Source organism: Spermophilus citellus (genome assembly GCF_964194105.1).
Source record: "Spermophilus citellus genome assembly, chromosome: 3".
Classification (NCBI taxonomy): Eukaryota; Metazoa; Chordata; class Mammalia; order Rodentia; family Sciuridae; genus Spermophilus; species Spermophilus citellus.
The window spans coordinates 152637056-152657440 of NC_138184.1; the positions used below are offsets into that span (position 1 = coordinate 152637056).

Consider the following 20385-nt stretch of genomic DNA (forward strand, 5'->3'; position numbering starts at 1 on the left):
TATTTGTGTGTGGGAGGTGGGGCAGGGTATAATGCTGGAGACTGAACCCAGGGCCTTGTGCATACAAGGCAAGCAAGCAATCTACCAACTGAGCTACTTCCCCAGCCCACAAGGTCATATTGATATTTTAAAAAGTACTTAAGAAAATCCAATTCATGATACTTTGGGAAACTAGAAATGAAGAAAACTCCCCATTTTGATAAAGAACATGCATACACAATCTACAGCTAACCTCAAACTTATTTGGTGAAAAAAAAAAAAGATGCTGCTTGCTAAGACTGGTAACAAGGCAAGGCTATCCCCTTCTTACCTCTTGTATTTGACATTATTCTGAATGTCCAAGTTAATGAAATGAAACATGAAAAATAAACAGAATGTATACAGAGTGAAAATAAAGAAATAAAACCATGTTTGTTCACAAATCACATGATCATTAGTGTAGAAACATCTCAACACACCAACAGCAACAACACTGCTAAAACCAATGAACTATTTATGACAAGTTTGCATGATACAATGTTTTTGTTTTTAGTGCCAGGGGTTGAAACCCAGAGTCTCACATAAGCTAACACACAGAACTACACTCCTAGCAAAATATAAAGTTAATATTAAAAAGTTAATTGCCTTCCTATATACCAGCAATAAACTACTGAAATTTGAAATTAAAACACAATAACATTAATAATAATAATACCCCAAAACAAAATAGTTAAGAACAAATCTAAAAAATATATAGAATTAAAATGAAGAAAAAAATAAAACTTTGAAGAAACCCAAGGAATTCTAAATAAAAAAGATTATTTGCATTCATGGGATAGAACTCAATAAGTTCAGATGAAAATCTTCCCTACTTGACATATAAATTCAATATAACCCCAGTAAAAATCCCAGTAAGTTATTTGGTAGCTATAAACAAAAAGATTCTAATATGGAAAGGCAAAATACAGATGAGCCAACTCACTAGCAAAGAAGAGCTCCAAGACAATAGTAACTGACTATAAAAACTACCTTAGCTGGGCACAGTGGCAAATGCCTATAATTCTAGCAGCTCTGGAGGCTAAGACAGGAGGATTGCAAGTTCAAAGCCAGCCTCAGCAAAAGCAAAGTGTTAAGCAATTCAGTGAGACCCTGTCTCTAAATAAAAATACAAAATAGAGCTGGAGATGTGGCTCAGTGGTCGAGTGGCCCTGAATTCAATCCTCAGTACCAAAAATATAAATAAATAAAAATAAAAAGAACTACCCTAGGGGCTGGGGTTGTGGCTCAGCGGTAGAGCGCTCACCTGGCACGTGCAGAGTGCTGGGTTCAACCCTCAGCACCACATAAAAATAAAATAAAGGTATTGTGTCCAAGTCCAACTACAACTAAAAGACAAAATATTAAAAAAAAAAAAACTACCCTAAAGCTTCAGTGATCAAGACAGTGTGTTATTGGCAAAGCAAGGACAAACAACCAAGAGAACAAAATAGAGTCCAGAAATAATCCCACACAAATGCAGCCAAATATCCTTTGACAAAGTAGCTAAGCAATTCACTGGAAAATAGATGGAAGCCCTTTTGACAATAATTGCAGGTGATGTTAGGTCTTCATATGCAAAGTAATGGATCTAAACAAAGACCTTATGTATTTCACTAAAATTAACTCAACATGGATCTAAATGTAAAGTACAAAACTGCGAAATTTTTATTATGTGCAAGTTGCACGTAGCTTAATAAGACAGCATAAGAGAAAATCTAGGTGACCATGGGTTTGACAGTAGGTTCTTGGATGTAAAGTTAAAAGCATAATCTACACATGATAATGCTGATACATTTAACTTTGTTAAAATTAGAATCTTTTTTGCTGTGAAAGGCACCAATAACTGAGTTAAGACAATCACAGATTAGAGAAATTTGTAAAATGCTGAATCTGACAAGTTTAGTAGTTTTATACAAAAAACTAAACATAGTCTTACCATAAGATCCAGCTAACATGCTCCTACATATTTACCCAATTGAGTTAAAAACATGTTCACAAAAAATTCTGCATATTTATATAAGCTTTTTTCAGAGTTACCACAATTTGGAAGCAACCAAAATGTCCTTCAATAGGCAACCGCGTAAATGAATTGTGGTTCAGCCACACATGGAATATTATTCAGAGATAAATAAGCTTCAAGCCAGAAAAATACAAGGAAGAATCTTAAATGCATATTGCTAAGTAAAAAATAGTCAGTCTGAAAAGTCCACGTATGGTATGATTCTAACTTTATGAAATGATTCTGACTACACAATATTCTGCAAAATGATAGAGACAATTAAAAGATTACTAGTTACCAGGGGTTGGGTGTGGGGAGGGATAAACAGGTAAAGCACAAAGCATAGGGAATTTTTAAGATCGTGAAACTATTTTGCATTATACTCTAATGGTGGTGTTTCAGTCAGCTTTTTTAATGCTATGACCAAAAGACTTGATGAGAACAATTTTAAAGAAGGAAAGAGTATTTGGCACTCAGTTTCAGAGGTCTCAGTCCATACATAGCTGGCTCCATAGCTCTAGGCCCTCAGTGAGGTAGAACGTCATGGCAAAAGAGTATGGTGGAGGGAAGCAGCTCAGAACATGGCAGTCAGAAAGCAGAGAAAAAGAGATTGCTCCTTTCACCACAGAGAAAACATAAACTCCAAAAGCATGCCCCCCATGATCCACCTCCCCAGCCACACCCTGTCTGCCTACAGTTACTACCTACTTAATCCCTATCAGGGTATTAATGCATTGATAATGTTAAGGCTCTCATAACCCAATCATTTCACCTCTAAACTTTCTTACATGTTTCACACTTGAGCTTCGGGAAGGATACCTAACATCCAAACCATAAGGTGATATTTTGCATTATTAACCACTGAACTTTACAACAGAGTAAACCTTAATGTAAACTGTGGACTTCATTAATAATAATCTGTTAATAATGGTTCATACCTCCAATGTATTGAGAGTAGAAGGGGGGTGGTCAAACAAAGGAACTTTGTACTATCTGCTCTATCTTTCTATAAATCTAAAACTGTTGTAAAAAGTCAATTAGTTTCAAAAAGAAGTGAAGAAGAAATTAAAATTCAGTTTGGCCCTTGTAAGCACAGAGCATCAATTAGAGCTCCTCATATGGTAAAGAAATGCAACAAGCTGCTGCTACTTTTGGACACCACACTAGGATCTGAAATGCCAAGGAATATGCAAAATCAAAAACCTTTATTCCTATTTTGACATTAGCCTTGCAAGTTGCGCATAGCTTAAAAAAGAAAATGTTTATCACTTTGTCCTCAGGTTTCTTGTTTTATCATAAAAGGTGAAGGAACAGAAGATCTTAAAATGACCTTCCACAACAAAAAGGGATTTAGTTTTTGACATAATTAAAATAAATGAAACTGAAATCCCTTAGTAACTACAACCTAAAATCAAGACTAAGCACTCTAGGAGTGAGGGAGAGAAGAATAGAAATTCAGTGGATGAGACAAAGGAGAATGAAGGGAAGGGAAGGGAGATAGGAATAGGAAAGACGGTAGAATGAATCAGATGTAACTTTCCTATGTTCATAAATAAATACACCATAAATGAAACTCCACATCATGTACAACCACAAGAATGGGATCCTAATTAGGATAAAAGACTCCTTTAATGTATAATTTGTTGAAATACACTCTGCTGTCATGTATATCTAAAAATAGTAATTTAAAAAATAATAATAATAAAATAAAATAAAGAATAAGCATTTCCTAAATCCTAGGCATGGTCCTCAGTGCTCTACCTGAATACACGCAGCTGAGTCCTCAAGTTAACTGTATCAATCAAGTGCAACCATTCTCCCTACTTTATGACCAGGGAAGCAAAGTCCAGAGATGCTACATCATCCAGGCTTGAGGACCCGAATTTCAAACTGGCACATGTGGATTCAAAGTCTTTGTTATGGTGCCACACTTCTTCTCAGTTCTGGGAAAACCGGTATAAAAGTTACATGAGGAGGATATTTCAGTACTGTTAAGCTAGATTCATTGCAACAATGTGGCTAATACTAAAACACCTGAAAATGCTCCAGTGTTTGTCAATCTGAGATAAGATTCTGAGCAAGTATTTTTGTAAGCCTAAGTGCTAAGTTACTGCAATCTTGGAAGAACTGTGTGCATGTACGTGTGTCACTTGACCATGTGTTTGTATATTATGAGAAAGGCAAAGAGAGGAGAAAGAGAGGGGGAAGGGGGGGAGGGAGAAAGGAAGAGAAAAAGAGAGATCATAAGGCTTTTAAAAAATTTCCTTGTGTTCACTTTGGATTATAATAACTTGAATAGGTCACCAAGGTACCACAACATAACTGCTGACTCTATACCAAGGGGAGATTTATAAAGCTATATATCTCATCTCTGCCTCCTTTCCAATTTACTCAGTGTGGAAAATGCCATTGGCCTTCCAAAACCTTAACTTATGTTTGGACCCTTTCCATCTTAGAGTCTTATTCTAGTGTTGCTGACTATTAAAATGAATATTTCAGTAGGGCTGGAACAGTCTTATTAGTCCAAGCCAAGCTTTATATGACTTGTGCACTTTAAGAGGTTAATCTACCCAGCCAGCTTGCTTTGTTCAGAAGTATTAAATGGAAAGACTGTAACATTCAAAGAAAGGCAAAGTTCACTGGGTAAGCCCTCAATAGTATAATGGAGCATAAAACCTCCAGAAATTTTTACCATAATATTTTATGAAACATATGCACACACTCATTGGAACAGAATCCACAGTAAATGGTTTTGAAGGTCAGCTCAAAGTCACCACATATTCAGTATCTCTGTGAGAAACAGGCACTATTTAAAAAGTGCCTGGATCCAGAGGCTTCCATTCCCTACTTTGAAGTTTATTATCTGTCCATCAGTGTGTTATATAAGGAGGGAAAAGTCACCTACTGTAACAATAGTACTATTTTCAGCCAAAGTCTAAAGTTCAGTAAAATATTCCAAATTTCCCTATCAACACATCCTTGTATTATGAACAAAAGGAATCACAGAGTGTAATTCTAGAAGGAAGTGCTACTTTAAGTGTGGGCAAAAAATATAAAAATTAAAATAGTTATGTTATTCTCTACTTCAAAATCAATTATATAAAGCTTTGATGTTCACTGTTGTAAAGGAATAAAAGACACTTAATTCCCACATTTAAAAGTAAAGTAAACTAAGAATCAGCATGATTAGAGCCAACTATTAGTACTATTCTGATGTTTCTAAAATGGGATTCTAAGGGCAACTATGGTTCTCCTAAGGGGAAGGAAGTAAAGGTCCACTTTACAAGACAAAGGTCAGATTTCTGCAGGCAAATGAGACTTCTATAGTTGACTGTTCCTGAGTTGTCACTGGGGGTGGAGGGACTAAAAGGTCAAGAGAGGTTCCAAATTGTGCTCACAGCTTAAGGGACACCCCTGGGGCCACCTTAATCAATTTAAGGTCATTAGGAATTTTCTTTCTCTGGTTCCAGTTTTCCTCTCTTAAACCTTATTAATATGCATAGGTAAATCAGTACTGATGTTGATTTAAAAGAAATTAAATGTATTTAGTATTATATGCTGATCAAAAGATAGACTTAAAAGAGGTTGTGGGTGTATTCTAAGACTGAATTCAATGAAATCCAAGTAGAAAACAGAAGTGGTAATCTAGTTCCAACAGCAAAGAATGATTATATAATAACTGTTCTGGTATTTTGCTATGTGATCTATGATACTCCTATGGAGTTTATTTATTTATTTTTTATTTTTTGGCGTACTGGTGATGGAACCCAGAGCCTCACACATACTAGGCAAGTGCTCTATCACTGAACTACATCTTCAGCCCCACAGATGCAATGTAATATAAGACAGCATCTCACAAATGTTATTACCTTCAACAGTTTCCCCAATCACCACCTGCCTCATTATGGTAAAATTTAATAGTTTACCTTTTAATAATGACTTATGAATCACTGAAATACTACAAATGATTTAGTAAAAGTACTGTTTGACAATATTCCAATGCTCTTCTATTGAGCACAAATACATATCTAAATTTTCTCACAACAGAATTGACAATAACCCAAATGTATTAAATTTCTAAGACTTGGAAGAGTTCTGCCTATTTGTAATTAATGAAGGGTATCTCTAAGTATTTTAGATAGATAGCGTGTAGAAAACATCTGTATTTAATTATTTCATACTTTTCTTAAACAAGACAATGGGAATTGAATTAGGAATATTTTGAAACCCCTATAGAGATATTAAAGTATTAATGGCTGTTCAAGAACTTTATTGCTACAATGCTTGAAAATGTTTAGTTTTACAGATCAACAGCCTGACACTTCATAAATATCAGATTTTCAATATAAAAGGAAGAAACTTGAAATACCGGACAAATACAGAAAATATATTATTCGAAAGAGCCAAGGCTTTTCACTATTACTATATATCAAATAAACAGGCACAGAAAAGGTCTTGCACATTTGCAAAGATTTCAATAACAGTGTGTAACATATATCCTGATCAGAATTTCTCTTGAATTTTGCTGTGAACTGAGAATTTCAATGAGAATAAATTAACAGCTTGCTATTCATTCTTCAGAGAGGAAAAACTATAACCTGTTCTCATGGAAACAGAGACAAAGTATGTGTTTTTAGTTCTTATCCCTAAGTTTTGAAAAAGATCAGATTTTCTTTCTGGATGCTTACTAGTCCCAAATGCCACTTCTTTTCAAAGACAGTGTCAGCTCTGCAGTCAGTTTTCAATCTCCCAGTGGTAAGAATATATGCAAAGGCTGTGTGCTCAGCAGGACAGAAGTCTTTCTCTGTGAATGTAACTATATCACTCATCAGTAACCTGCCATAAGGGGACTCAGTATTTTCTTTCCTTTTAGTGATTCTTTGGGCTCTTGCATACCAGTGACTCCCTGAGACCTGGGGCAATATTCACAAAATCTTTGTCCCTAGCTCCTCCACAAGATACTGGTGCAACTAAATGTAAAGGTTGTAGATCGAAGTCCCCACATTCTAAGTCACATGTCCTTTAGGAATCAATTTTCATAAACTATATTCCATGTTTTTGAAATATATGGAGGCTAATCTTTACTTTTTTCCTTTTATCCCAGAGAAGTTTATTTATGAGAAAGGCAATATGATTTGTTGATAATAGTGAGAAATACTGATACAATATGTAAAACGCAGTCTTCCATGAGTCTGTGTAGGCTTCCATAGAAGTATTTTACTACACCTCTCAACTCAGAAACACTAAATCCTTTAGGCTACAAAAATAAAAAGGCACAGATTGCTTTGTGACATGTATGACATGTAACCATCCTTTCCCAGTATCTGGAAGAATATGAGCTACATTGTGGGTAATACATTTTTATTCATGATTGATTTATTTTTTAGATCTTCATTATGCTATAGGTAAATTATATGACAGAAAATAGCTTCAATATATGTTTTTACAATCCACATCCTCTTTAATTACTCAAAACTTCTTGGAGAATGAATATAAATATTTGAAATCATTATTACTCTATAGATTTTATATACAGAAATCTATACTTTTTAAAGTAGTCCTGAATAAAATACAACAGACTAAACTATCCTTTATGAAAACTTTTCAGATAAATTATGGATATAAATTTTTTAAAATGACAACTGCCCTATCTAAAAACTGTATTTGGCAAACATCATAAGATTTAGAACAGAATGTATACAAATGCTACTTTTCTGTATATCTAAATAATGTTTAAATATACTTTTTATAGTGTATATCTAAATAATGTTTAAATATACTTTTATAGTGTATATCTAAATAATGTTTAAATATACTTTTTATAGTGATAAGAGCACATAACACATTAAATATACACATCTCAGAAAGCTCACAAAGGAGAAGAAGATGGGAAAACAAACATAGCCCTTAGAGCTACATAGAATTTTACTAAATTCTAAATACAAACTTTATTATGCCAGTTCCCCTAAATAAATTTTAATATAACTATATGAGATAATTAGGTCCAAATTCTTGTTCTCAGTTCTTCAATCTGTGAGACATTAGGCAAGTCACTTACTCAGGAAGGTATCCTTGGCCTTACCTGTTTTCACCACATAAGCAGTTAAAGTTAAAAACATACTTTTTCAGGCAAAATAAAATTTTTATACCCATTTTTGTAGAAAATCATTGAGGCTCAGGAGAAAAATAGTGGAGGCAATTAAAGGGCTTCACTAATGGAAAATAGTTAAATTTTCTGAGGGATCAAATTTCTATTTTCTATTACTCTAGTCTTCATTGTAAATACAAAAATATTTGGCTAACAATCAAAAATGATTGTCTTTTAAATTTAAAAAAAGTTGCTGTGATGATATAGTGAATCAAGTGATGGATAAATAGGTAGGGAAGTATGTGTCTCTGTGTGTGATTCTGTGTGTGGGACTGTTTGTGTTTGCATGTGCACCCAACCATGTTAGCATGTTTGTGTGTACTGGGTGCAGGGGAAGGGAGGTATTTAATACCTATAGTTCAAACCCTTTGATTTTCCTCTATAAGTGACCAAATAAAACAACTGGTAAGTTATGGAAGAGCAAGTGGGTTTGTGTTAAGTCAACTTACCAGTTTTTCGAAGGGGAAAATCGTCCTTGGTATCTTGTGCTCCTGGTAATGTGTATTTGTAGGATGGAGATGTTCCACTTAGGGGCGGAGAGCTTTGATCCAATGATGTGTGGTGGGCAGCCCTGCAAAAGACAAAGAAGGTTCACCATTGACGCTGGAGTTTTTACTGCATGTTGGTCAGCAATAATCAGTTGCACATGCTGTACACGCGCCTCAGCTGTGTTTATGTTCCTTTTTCCTAGTGTATACAAACCACAGCTTCATGTAACCACGTTCACTATAGCATTATGTTATAGAGTAACCCAGGATGCCTAAGAATGCCCACTGTGTGTTTGGTCATACAGTCACATAGAAAAGTTCACCTCACTAAAAAGAAGAATTTACCAAATGCCAGAGGTTTTGATAATTTAAGATTACTGTGCATGTTTTCTTAAGTGTCATACTAGTGGGAAAAAACAATCATTGTCTGGATCCCTTTTTACTCATCAATGTAGAACAACCAAGGTATAGACATATACAAGGAGTTCTTTAAAAATAGCTAGAGAGCACATTCAAGTACTTGAAGATGACTTCTTTAGTGACAAGACAATACACTGTCAAAAGTCTCAGGTCTCTTGAGTTCCAGAGGTGTGGCATGGAGACCACATTCTTCCTCAATATGAAACTAAATTTTAAAAATATTTTTCTTTCCTGGGTGACTACACTGAAAAATATGCAATTGTGCTACTGGAGAGTGCTTCATAGGACTGAAACAAACCACCTCGCCGCTCTTTACCTTTATAATTGTTATATGCAATGAAAACAATGAACAGGGCATAGCACCATTATCACAATGGTTGTTCTATCAGTATTATTTATTTGAATATTCTTAAGAATTGGTTGTTTTAAGGATATTTCATCTACCTATAACTGGAAAAAATGGTATTAAATTCATATTCACAGATTAATGATTTATGGTTATCTGGAGGTGGACCCTACTGAAGTTCAATTAAATAAGACAAAATTGCTAAATAACATGTGAGAGCCACATTTAATATATTCAAGAGAACAGCCAAAGAATTTGCAGTTGAGAATTATTTGCATGAGGTTGTTTCTAAGTAAAAAATAGCATTATCTTTTCTTAAAACAGGATTTAATTTTAAGGGACATATGAATTAGTTATAAATTATGAATGCAATTTTGGCTAACAATTGTATTTCTTTTAAAATGCTTTGGGATGTTGATTAAATATCTGAAAACTTCAGTAGTCAGTTTCTCAAGTTAACTGACATGCATGTGATTATAAAAACCATTAAAATGCGTAAAACATTCTGGAATCTGCCTGTTACTTTTTATTCAGGATGCACAAAAGGGTAGATACCTATAAAATAGACTCATAATTATAATAATTGTATAAAAACATCTCCTGGGATGCTTGCAATTTCCATATAATAGAGTAATTGAGTATTTACTTCCTATCCTTGATGATGTGAGCAATTAAAAAGTATGTTCATTTAAAATCTTATGGTCATTCAGTAAACACATTTATGAGATAAGTGAAACCATTGTCTATTAATCTATTAATCCAAATGCGATTTGCCTTTCAATCTTTGCTCTGATTACCACATCCTTCATATTTTATAGAAAAAGAATTATATATTACATAATATCTCTTTACTGGACTTGGGAAAATACAATTCCATAAAAACTCAAATACCACACGGCACCATGTTGTCCGTGTATGTGTCAGAAGCCATACACTGGAAAGAAATGAGGTGTAGTGGGCAGGGGTAAACTACTCACTCACTGAAGACTTACGATTTATTTATTTAACTACCTCCCTTCTCTTCCTTTCCTTTTCCTTCTTTCCCTTCCTTCCTTATTATTTTTTTTTATTGAGTCAAAAATCATCTGGACTTCTAAATATAGCCATCACTTCCATTTCATATCAAGCTAAGCAAAATAAAATAAAATCACAATCTGACAAATCTTTAGACATGTAGATATCGGATGTACCACTTGAGAACAGAAAGATTAAAAATACAAATTCATTTCTAGGTCCCACCGCATTTGTCAGTTATTTGTTCAACAAAGAAAAAAATATATTTCTTTGTCCTCAAGATGACAAATGCTAATATTTCTTAAGTACTGCTCTCGGTTACGAGTAACTTTATCACCTTATTTCATAGGACCTTCCCAGCAACCCTAGAAGGCAGGTACTATTATTATCCTCTTTTTATGGAGAAGGAAACTGATCCTTAGAGAATTCAAGGAACTTGCCCAGAGCCACACAGCTGAGAAATGGCAGGCCCAGGATTTGCGCCCTGCTCAGCTAAATACAGAACCTGTGCTCTTTACCCCTGAGAATGAAAATAGCCAAACACTGAACATACGTGTACCAGAGCTTGGGATGGCGGCTCACGGAATGATTTTTTCCATTAGTTGGAGTGTCTTTCGTTGCTGATTTACTCAACAGGAATTCTTGAAGCTTCTGCTTTACTTCTGTACTTGCCACTGCCCCTGAAACACACACACACACACACACACACACACACACACACGAGAGAGAGAGAGAGAGAGAGAGAGAGAGAGAGAGAGAGAGAGGGAGGGAGGGAGGGAAAGAAACAGATGTTGATTGTGAATCTTGTCCTCTCATGAGTCTAGAATATTTAACAATGATTAAGAAGTAACATCACTGGTCATAGGATATAAAGTTTTCCTATTAAAATAAGAAACCCGGATCTAAATAGGGTTTAGAAAATGGCACAGCGATACTTTGCAACTTATTAGTTAAACTGCCAATTTCCAAAAGACCTTCAATGAGTTCTTTAATTGCTTTTGCAGAAAGGGGATTCCTGGAATTAATATTAATGTCTTTTTAAGTTTAAAAAACACTGCTGAGGAACAAAACACTGTGTTTTAAAAATCAAGATTCTTGAGGGACCATATCAGATCCCTTAAATACATTAAAATGATCTTTTCTGGGTTTATAGTTTGAAAAACTTAACATTTTTAAAAACCCCTTTGAGCATTAAACAAATAAATATTGCTGACAATTCAGTTCAAGTCATCAAATTTAAACCTCGCTACGACCTGAGTTTGAACTGACCTAATATGGGGAATTATTTGGATTTGTCTCCCTCTTGTGGACGGAACGTTTTCAAATGTGCTGTCTTAAATCTTTCCAAAGTCTGAGTATTCAGAAATAAATGGAGGCTAGATGTGGCTTTCAGAGCAATGCTTAATTACTTGGCCAGGAGGAAAGAAATAATGAGGCTATGTGGAAGCAACTTTGTTATTAAACAGAATGGTTTATACAAGACTGCTTTAGTATGACATTATGTTTAAGGTTCCAAAGAACAAAAATATCATCTTTCCACTGTTACGTTTACTTCTATGATACCCTGCAGACTGAATAGAGAGCTGATATATGAATGTCACAGCTTTACTCTTGAGTCTATAATTTATTATCTTAATTAAACACTGGCAGTTTTGATAATTTTAATTCCACTGTTTATCAGGCTTCTTTACAAATGATGATCAGTTCAAGGTGAGGGAAGAGAGTCCGTCTTTTACCCTGGTGCCTCTTACTTTCTCGTCCTCTATCTTTGCCTCTGAGAGGAGGAAGCTGCTGTTCTCTGCGATGCCTCTCTACTTCCTGTTCTTGCCTCTGCTGCTCCAGTTTCTGCTCCTTTTCTAGGAGTTCTTGTTGCTGTTTTATGGCTAGAAGTTCCTGTTGCAACTTGCGAGAAGAGAAAGACATGAGAGTGTGCAATTTCTTTAAGCTTTGTAGTCAACGTTGACTGGTCAAAAGTGAAATGTTATGAGCTTTTGGAACTTGTTTGTCATTAGTTCATAGTTTTACCCACTCTTTTTGAAAAGCATAAAAATCTGAAGGCAAGCAACTAAATGTCAAGATGGTCTTATTATCAGTGACAGATACGGTTTTTAGCTAACTCCATTCCCTGTGTCTCCTTATCAAAAATAATTACCAAATCCACTCATATATTTTAGTTTATGTTGATTAAATCTTTAGTTCTCTGACAAACTCCCTTTGTACATACGAAATATACAAACAGGCAAGTGCAGGGACTGCCTAGAAGTCTATATCACAAAGTCTCTTACATTATAAATAAATAACCTAAATCTTCAGTTCTTAACCTAAGAAATGATGTGAAAATAATCAAGGTGAATAAAATGGTGAGATATGAGTCAATTGGGGGAAATATACCTGAAATAGAATGAAGGCTGAAAATGTCAAAACCTTACAGAAAATGTTCTCAATAGACTAAGGCAATCTGTGTGTCCATAATAGCTTCATCTTTCAAAATAGCAGAAGTCTCTAGACTTTCATATAGCACTTAAAAACGTTTAGATGAGAGACACTGGTTAAGATGAAATCACTTCCATGAAACTATAGTCTAATGCACTATTGTTTGGCTTTCTGAGTTCCATGAATTCACTTCTAAATAATGAATAACATGAATATGAAATATTCCTAATAGTTATCTCAAGATGTCAGCTTCCTTTCAAGCTGAGAAATTTATATCTATGAAGAATAGTAAATGTGCCCACTGAGGAATTACTAGACTCTCTGAATTCTACTTAGCCTCCAACATTACTAGTATGAGACCTGACAAGTTACTAAACTACTTAGAGCCTCAGTTCCTCATAAGTGAGATAGAGAACAGTCTTCCTCATATTTCATATTCATAATGCATACAAATTTAGTTTTTTGGTTTGAACCATATTAGTTTTCATTATTACTATTTGTAACTTTTGACACTAATGAAAGTATATTTTTATATTAGATTAGTACCTAAACCTCTGAATTTTATACTGAAAAGTTATAGAACAAAAACAAAAAACCTCTATGAAATGGCATCAGGGTCACTCAGGAATAACAGGAAAGCAAGTGTGCAGGTCAACCATGATAGCCTTGTCACTAGCAAAGAACAAGGTTAGAAGCAGTTCTGGTTACTCTTCATATTAAAATGTTTCATTGTGGCTTAAAAAAATTCACTCTGATTACACTGTTTCAATGTTACTTCTACATAGATATTAGGATTGGTCACATTGATTCAGTGCTTCATCCAAAACCCCAGTGCATCTAAACTTCAATCTTTCTTAGGAGTCTAGAAAAGCACACAGTCTCATTACCATAGTTACTATTCAACTACAAAGATTGCATGAAAGAGGTTTAAAAAATAGAAAGAAATAAAGACTTCACCCATCTATTTCCAGATGTTCTGACCCCTGAGCAAGGCAGGGTGATTTAGGAGCTGTGGGGGTAGACAAGGCAAGACTATAGTTCTTGGAACAACTACTTTCTGGCTGTGTAGCTTTGGAAAATTACATGATTTACCTCTACCTCAGCTTACTAGGTGGAAAAATGGGATAAGAGAAACCAAACTCAACAGATGTTGATTATTAAAGAAGCAAGAGAGTTAAAAAGGTGGATATTTAAAGCTCATGGACTGTACCTTCCTCGTGCAAGTAAAATCTTAATGAAAATTAAAACTATTAACTTTTAGCCTTACCCATAAAAAGAAACAAAATGAAATAAAAAGTTAAAAAGTAAATAACTTCCTAATCTTAAAAGGAAATTTTAAATATGTCTTTAGCTTCTGAAAAAAATAATGCATTAATTTGGAAATCACTTTAAAAGCCAAATTTTCCTTTTGGCTTTCTCATAATCCTTATTCTCTTAAGAGCTCTTTTCCAACATTTTCCAGATGTCAATAAACCTATACTGTATCATTTTGTTTATGCCACAGAATCAATTATCTACTTTCTATGATTAGTTTTTGAGTAAAGTTAAATAATAAGCTATTTTCCAAAAAATATACTAATCTTCTGACTACAAAAGGCACCAAATAAAAATGAAAAGGAGAAACTTAAAGACAAGAAACTAATATGCTAATGACTTATTGGCATTACCCTGTATTCAGGGAAACGTGACTCATAGAGAAGTAAAATGAACTACACAGTTCCTTCACCAACTAGGTGGAGAGTACAAATCTTCCTCATGCATCACTTCTAACCTAACACATCTGGGAGGACTAAGAAAAGAGATCAAGGCGTCAATGTTCCCATTATTATTTCAAAGTCAAATCAAAACAATACTTTGGCATTCATTCAAAAATAAGTTCATAAACAGAATAAAGTTTACTCATATTTTAAAATACAGCCCTGAACTACAGATTCCATAAGGGACCCAAAAGTAAATTCTTACTCTTACTTTTAAGGTATCTTCTATATCAATAATATGAAAGAGTTCTTTTGGTAAAGTTCATTAGTAAAAGAAAAAGTTATATTTTGTATCAGATATTTGAGTCTTTCTTAAAATGAAGATAGATAATATAGACCTCCTGGCTAAGGAAATACCCTAAGGAAACACAGGGAAGGAGATAGTATTCGAACTTCCCAGCCACTGGAATATTAACTTGGTAAAATTATATTATATTTGCAAAGATTAGTTACCTATACCAACCTCACATCAGTGGTACCTGATATGCAAGCAAAAGATTAAGTTCCTAGAATACAGACTGACAAAATATAACACAGAATTCATTATATTAATAAATTAATATATGTTGAAGTCATCTTTGAAGGACTTAGATATAAAAATAAAATTTTATCATAAATATATGCTATTTTATATTATTGTCATAATAAGTTCAAGTCAAGTATTTACTTCATCAAATTTAAAGATCCTTGCTTTTAAAAGTCTTTGTCAAATATTTGAAAGAGGAGAACTTCCAAATTCATTCTATGAGGCCAACATCACCCTGATTCCTAAACCAGACAAAGACACTTCAAAGAAAGAAAACTACAGACCAATATCTCTAATGAACATAGATGCAAAAATCCTCAACAAAATTCTGGCAAATCGGATTCAAAAACATATCAAAAAAATTGTGCACCATGATCAAGTAGGATTCATTCCTGGGATGCAAGGCTGGTTCAATATACGGAAATCAATAAATGTTATTCACCACATCAATAGACTTAAAAATAAGAACCATATGATCATCTCGATAGATGTGGAAAAAGCATTCGACAAAGTACAGCATCCCTTTATGTTCAAAACTCTAGAAAAACTAGGGATAACAGGAACTTACCTTGACATTGTAAAAGCAATCTATGCTAAGCCCCAGGCTAGCATCATTCTGAATGGAGAAAATTGAAGGCATTCCCTCTAAAATCTGGATCAAGACAGGGATGCCCTCTCTCACCACTTCTGTTCAACATAGTTCTCAAAACACTGTCCAGAGCAATTAGACAGACGAAAGAAATTAAAGGCATAAAAATAGGAAAAGAAGAACTTAAATTATCACTATTTGCAGATGACATGATTCTATACCTAGCAGACCCAAAAGGGTCTACAAAGAAACTATTAGAGCTAATAAATGAATTCAGCAAAGTGCCAGGATATAAAATCAACACACATAAATCAAAGGCATTCCTGTATATCAGCGACAAATCCTCTGAAATGGAAATGAGGACAACCACTCCATTCACAATATCCTCAAAAAAAAAAAAATAAAATACTTGGGAATCAACCTAACAAAAGAGGTGAAAGACTTATACAATGAAAACTACAGATCCCTAAAGAGAGAAATAGAAGAAGATCTTAGAAGATGGAAAAATATACCCTGTTCATGGATAGGCAGAACTAACATCATCAAAATGGCGATATTACCAAAAGTTCTCTATAGGTTTAATGCAATGCCAATCAAAATCCCAACGGCATTTCTTGTAGAAATAGAGAAAGCAATCATGAAATTCATATGGAAAAATAAAAGACCCAGAATAGCAAAAACAATGCTAAGCAGGAAGTGTGAATCAGGCGGTATAGCGATACCAGACTTTAAACTATTCTACAGAGCAATAGTAACAAAAACAGCATGGTACTGGTACCAAAACAGGCGGGTGGACCAATGGTACAGAATAGAGGACACAGAAACCAATCCACAAAACTACAACTATCTTATATTTGATAAAGGGGCTAAAAGCATGCAATGGAGGAAGGATAGCATCTTCAACAAATGGTGCCGGGAAAACTGGAAATCCATATGCAACAAAATGAAACTGAATCCCTTTCTCTCGCCATGTACAAAAGTTAACTCAAAATGGATCAAGGAGCTTGATATCAAATCAGAGACACGGCGTTTGATAGAAGAAAAAGTTGGCTACGATCTACATACTGTGGGGTCGGGCTCCAAATTCCTCAATAGGACACCCATAGCACAAGAGTTAACAACTAGAATCAACAAATGGGACTTACTCAAACTAAAAAGTTTTTTCTCAGCAAAAGAAACAATAAGAGAGGTAAATAGGGAGCCTACATCCTGGGAACAAATCTTTACTCCTCACACTTCAGATAGAGCCCTAATATCCAGAGTATACAAAGAACTCAAAAAATTAGACAATAAGATAACAAATAACCCAATCAACAAATGGGACAAGGACCTGAACAGACACTTCTCAAAGGACGACATACAATCAATCAACAAGTACATGAAAAAATGCTCACCATCTCTAGCAGTCAGAGAAATGCAAATCAAAACCACCCTAAGATACCATCTTACTCCAGTAAGATTGGCAGCCATTATGAAGTCAAACAACAACAAGCGCTGGCGAGGCTGTGGGGAAAAGGGTACACTTGTTCATTGTTGGTGGGACTGCAAATTGGTGCAGCCAATTTGGAAAGCAGTATGGAGATTTCTTGGAAAGCTGGGAATGGAACCACCATTTGACCCAGCTATTCCCCTTCTCGGTCTATTCCCTAAAGACCTAAAAAGAGGGACACTGCTACATCGATGTTCATAGCAGCACAATTCACAATAGCAAGACTGTGGAACCAACATAGATGCCCTTCAATAGACGAATGGATTAAAAAAATGTGGCATTTATACACAATGGAGTATTACTCTGCATTAAAAAATGACAAAATCATAGAATTTGGAGGGAAATGGATGGCATTAGAGCAGATTATGCTAAGTGAAGCAAGCCAATCCCTAAAAAACAAATGCCACATGTCTTCTTTGATATAAGGAGAGTAACTAAGAACAGAGTAGGGAAGAAGAGCATGAGAAGAAGATTAACATTAAACAGGGATGAGAGGTGGGAGGGAAAGGGAGAGAGAAGGGAAATTGCATGGAAATGGAAGGAGACCCTCAGGGTTATACAAAATTACATACAAGAGGAAGTGAGGGGAAAGGGAAAAATAATACAAGGGGGAGAAATGAATTACAGTAGAGGGGATAGAGAGAGAAGAGGGGAGGGGAGGGGAGGGGAGGGGGGATAGTAGAGGATAGGAAAGGCAGAATACAACAGACACTAGTATGGCAATATGTAAATCAGTGGAAGTGTAACTGATGTGACTCTGCAATCTGTATACGGGGTAAAAATGGGAGTTCATAACCCACTTGAATCAAAGTCTGAAATATGATATATCAATAACTATGTAATGTTTTGAACAACCAACAATAAAAATAAAAAAAAAATATGAATAAAGTATTTCTATCTGAAGATAGAAAAAAAATGAATAAATGGTTGCATCAATAATAATCTGATAATAGGCCATTGTGAAAATAATTCTGGGATAGGATATGGATATATTTCTTTTGGGATAATCTAAACAACCCAAATCATAAAATATCAACTCTCCTCAAAATTCAATAAGTTTTTATCTATAACCCTACATAAACATTAAAATATTTTCACCAGTTTGTCCATATAAAACACCCTTGAGGGGCTTGGATATAATGGCATGGTGGCAGAGAGATTGCCTAGCATGTCACATCCAAAGCTCTCATTTCAAGCCCCAGTACTGAAAAAAAAAGTCCTCTCGGTTCATATAAGGTGACTAATTTATCCTTTCTGGTAAACTGTTTATGCAGATTCTATATAAATATAAAATGGGTCTTTCCAGGTTCATGGTTCTTGATGGTAAGAAGATGGGACAAATGAACATATTGGAGAGAATCTAAATGAGAGGGGCACGTTGGGAAGTTACTATTCCTTAGGAGTGATTCTCTTAAGCCAAAGGATAAGAGTGGTAGAAATCTCTCTATTAAGCAAAGCAGGTTTTTAGCAGGTACTTACCCAAGGTTTTTACTAATACAACACAAATTACCTTCAAGCCATATATCCATGTCTTAATCACAGGGAAACTTCCCCCTCTGTTCTCCCATGGGTACTTCTCATGCCCATGTATGTCATGGTGCAGATGCCCCGACTAAGATCAGAGACAAAAGAAACATTTGCTACCTTGATGTGTTCCTGAAGCTGGGCCTGGTGTTGCCGGGTCAAGTTTTCATGCTGTTTCTGAAACTCTGCTATCAGGAGTTGCTTCTGGATTTGTTGCTGCTGCTGGATAAGAAGTAACTCCTGCTGTAGTTGCTTTTCACGGACAACAGGGTCCACCACAGGCATCATCATCCTGAGGTCTGTCCTTAAGTCTAAAGGCGAAATGGGCTCCAGACCCACTGGAACCTCTGACTTCACATCCACTAGAAAACGAGGGGAAAAAAGGGGGGGGGGATTAATACAATAATTTGGAAACAAGCAAAAAATAAGATACTATACTATATCCCGTATAACAAGTCTTAGGTCAAAGATTCTAGTCATTTCTTTATAATCACGATAGAAAGGCTTTTGTATGTCAGTTTTGATAAATGGACCATGTGCTAACTTTCATTCAGTATTTTGTACTCTGCCCTGAATCTTCTGCACTTCTCTTGTTGTTCAACAAGATGAGTTCACTGGTATCAAAGTCGTTCATAAAATTTCTCAACTAGACCACTTAAAAAATATTAAGTCAACTTGGGACCAAGAAATAAGACAACATTAAGAGAAAGGTGTCATATATCAAGAAAGAAATTCTACAACAAATCAATATGTGCATTTATGAACTTTTCTAAAATTAGAGTCAGAAAGACATTCGTCCATAAAAAAGTAAAACTTGTAATATATTTACAGGGATATCGGGCCTAGCAAAAAAAAAAAAAAAAGAATACAGATCTATAAGACAAATGTGGGAAATGTCAATTAACCATAAAAATGATGCAAATGGGTGGCCAAAGCCAAACACCACGGAGTGAAAGTGGTCAGGTTTCTAAGTGCCAGTCTTTAAGCAATAATCATCTGTATCTCCATAACCTCATTTCTGAAATAAACAAAGCAGAAGTATAAGGAAACTGAAAGTTATAATTAATTAAACCACCCACCAAAGGAAGAAAGATCTACTGATCTAAGGATAACTACAAAAGATAATATTTAAATTGATGAAAATCAAATGAGATAATGCATGTAAAGTGCTCAGTACAACTTCTAATAGATAAGAATGTTGCTTCCTAACAGTAAAGCAAGAACGCTCACTCACTGGGTGATGTCCAGATGCATTGGCTGTTTATGCCCAGTGTCCATTCTGATTGGTCATGAAATATTTTGAGTATGATTCTATCCCACAGGAATCAGGAGAGATTTATAATTAAATGAGACAAATTAAAGACAGTAGGGATTTTGGAATGGAAACTGGATGTTATGTCTCTTTTAAAAGAAGTGAACTACTATTCGGATCCAACCAATTATTCACAGGGAAAATATTCAAACCCAATATACACATTAAGATAACCAAATTTTTAATTGGAAATTTTTTCAAAAAAGTAAGCATTCTGGGAGCTTAACAAAATCCTTCTATAATCCAACTCTAATATGAAGGCTGCTAGTTTTCAATTTCTGCTCTAAACTCTAAATATCTATTCTCATTTTTCCAGCTGTGC

The 20385-nt window shown here is 34.9% G+C and overlaps 1 protein-coding gene across 10 annotated transcripts in view; it reads right to left on the reverse strand.

Moving 5' to 3' along the window:
- Positions 1–20385, reverse strand: part of HDAC9 (histone deacetylase 9) — an 890491-nt gene that overhangs the window by 388697 nt on the left and 481409 nt on the right. For 7 of the 10 annotated variants that reach the window (XM_081283850.1, XM_081283851.1, XM_081283848.1 and 4 more), the window contains 4 exons: positions 18872–19113; positions 12185–12335; positions 10987–11113; positions 8615–8736 (listed from right to left, as the gene is read on the reverse strand). In XM_081283850.1, coding sequence (XP_081139976.1) covers positions 8615–8736; positions 10987–11113; positions 12185–12335; positions 18872–19113 — 642 coding nt within the window. The remainder of the gene's footprint in view (positions 1–8614; positions 8737–10986; positions 11114–12184; positions 12336–18871; positions 19114–20385) is intronic. The other 3 variants (XM_081283849.1, XM_081283856.1, XM_081283857.1) reach the window with 2 other exon arrangements.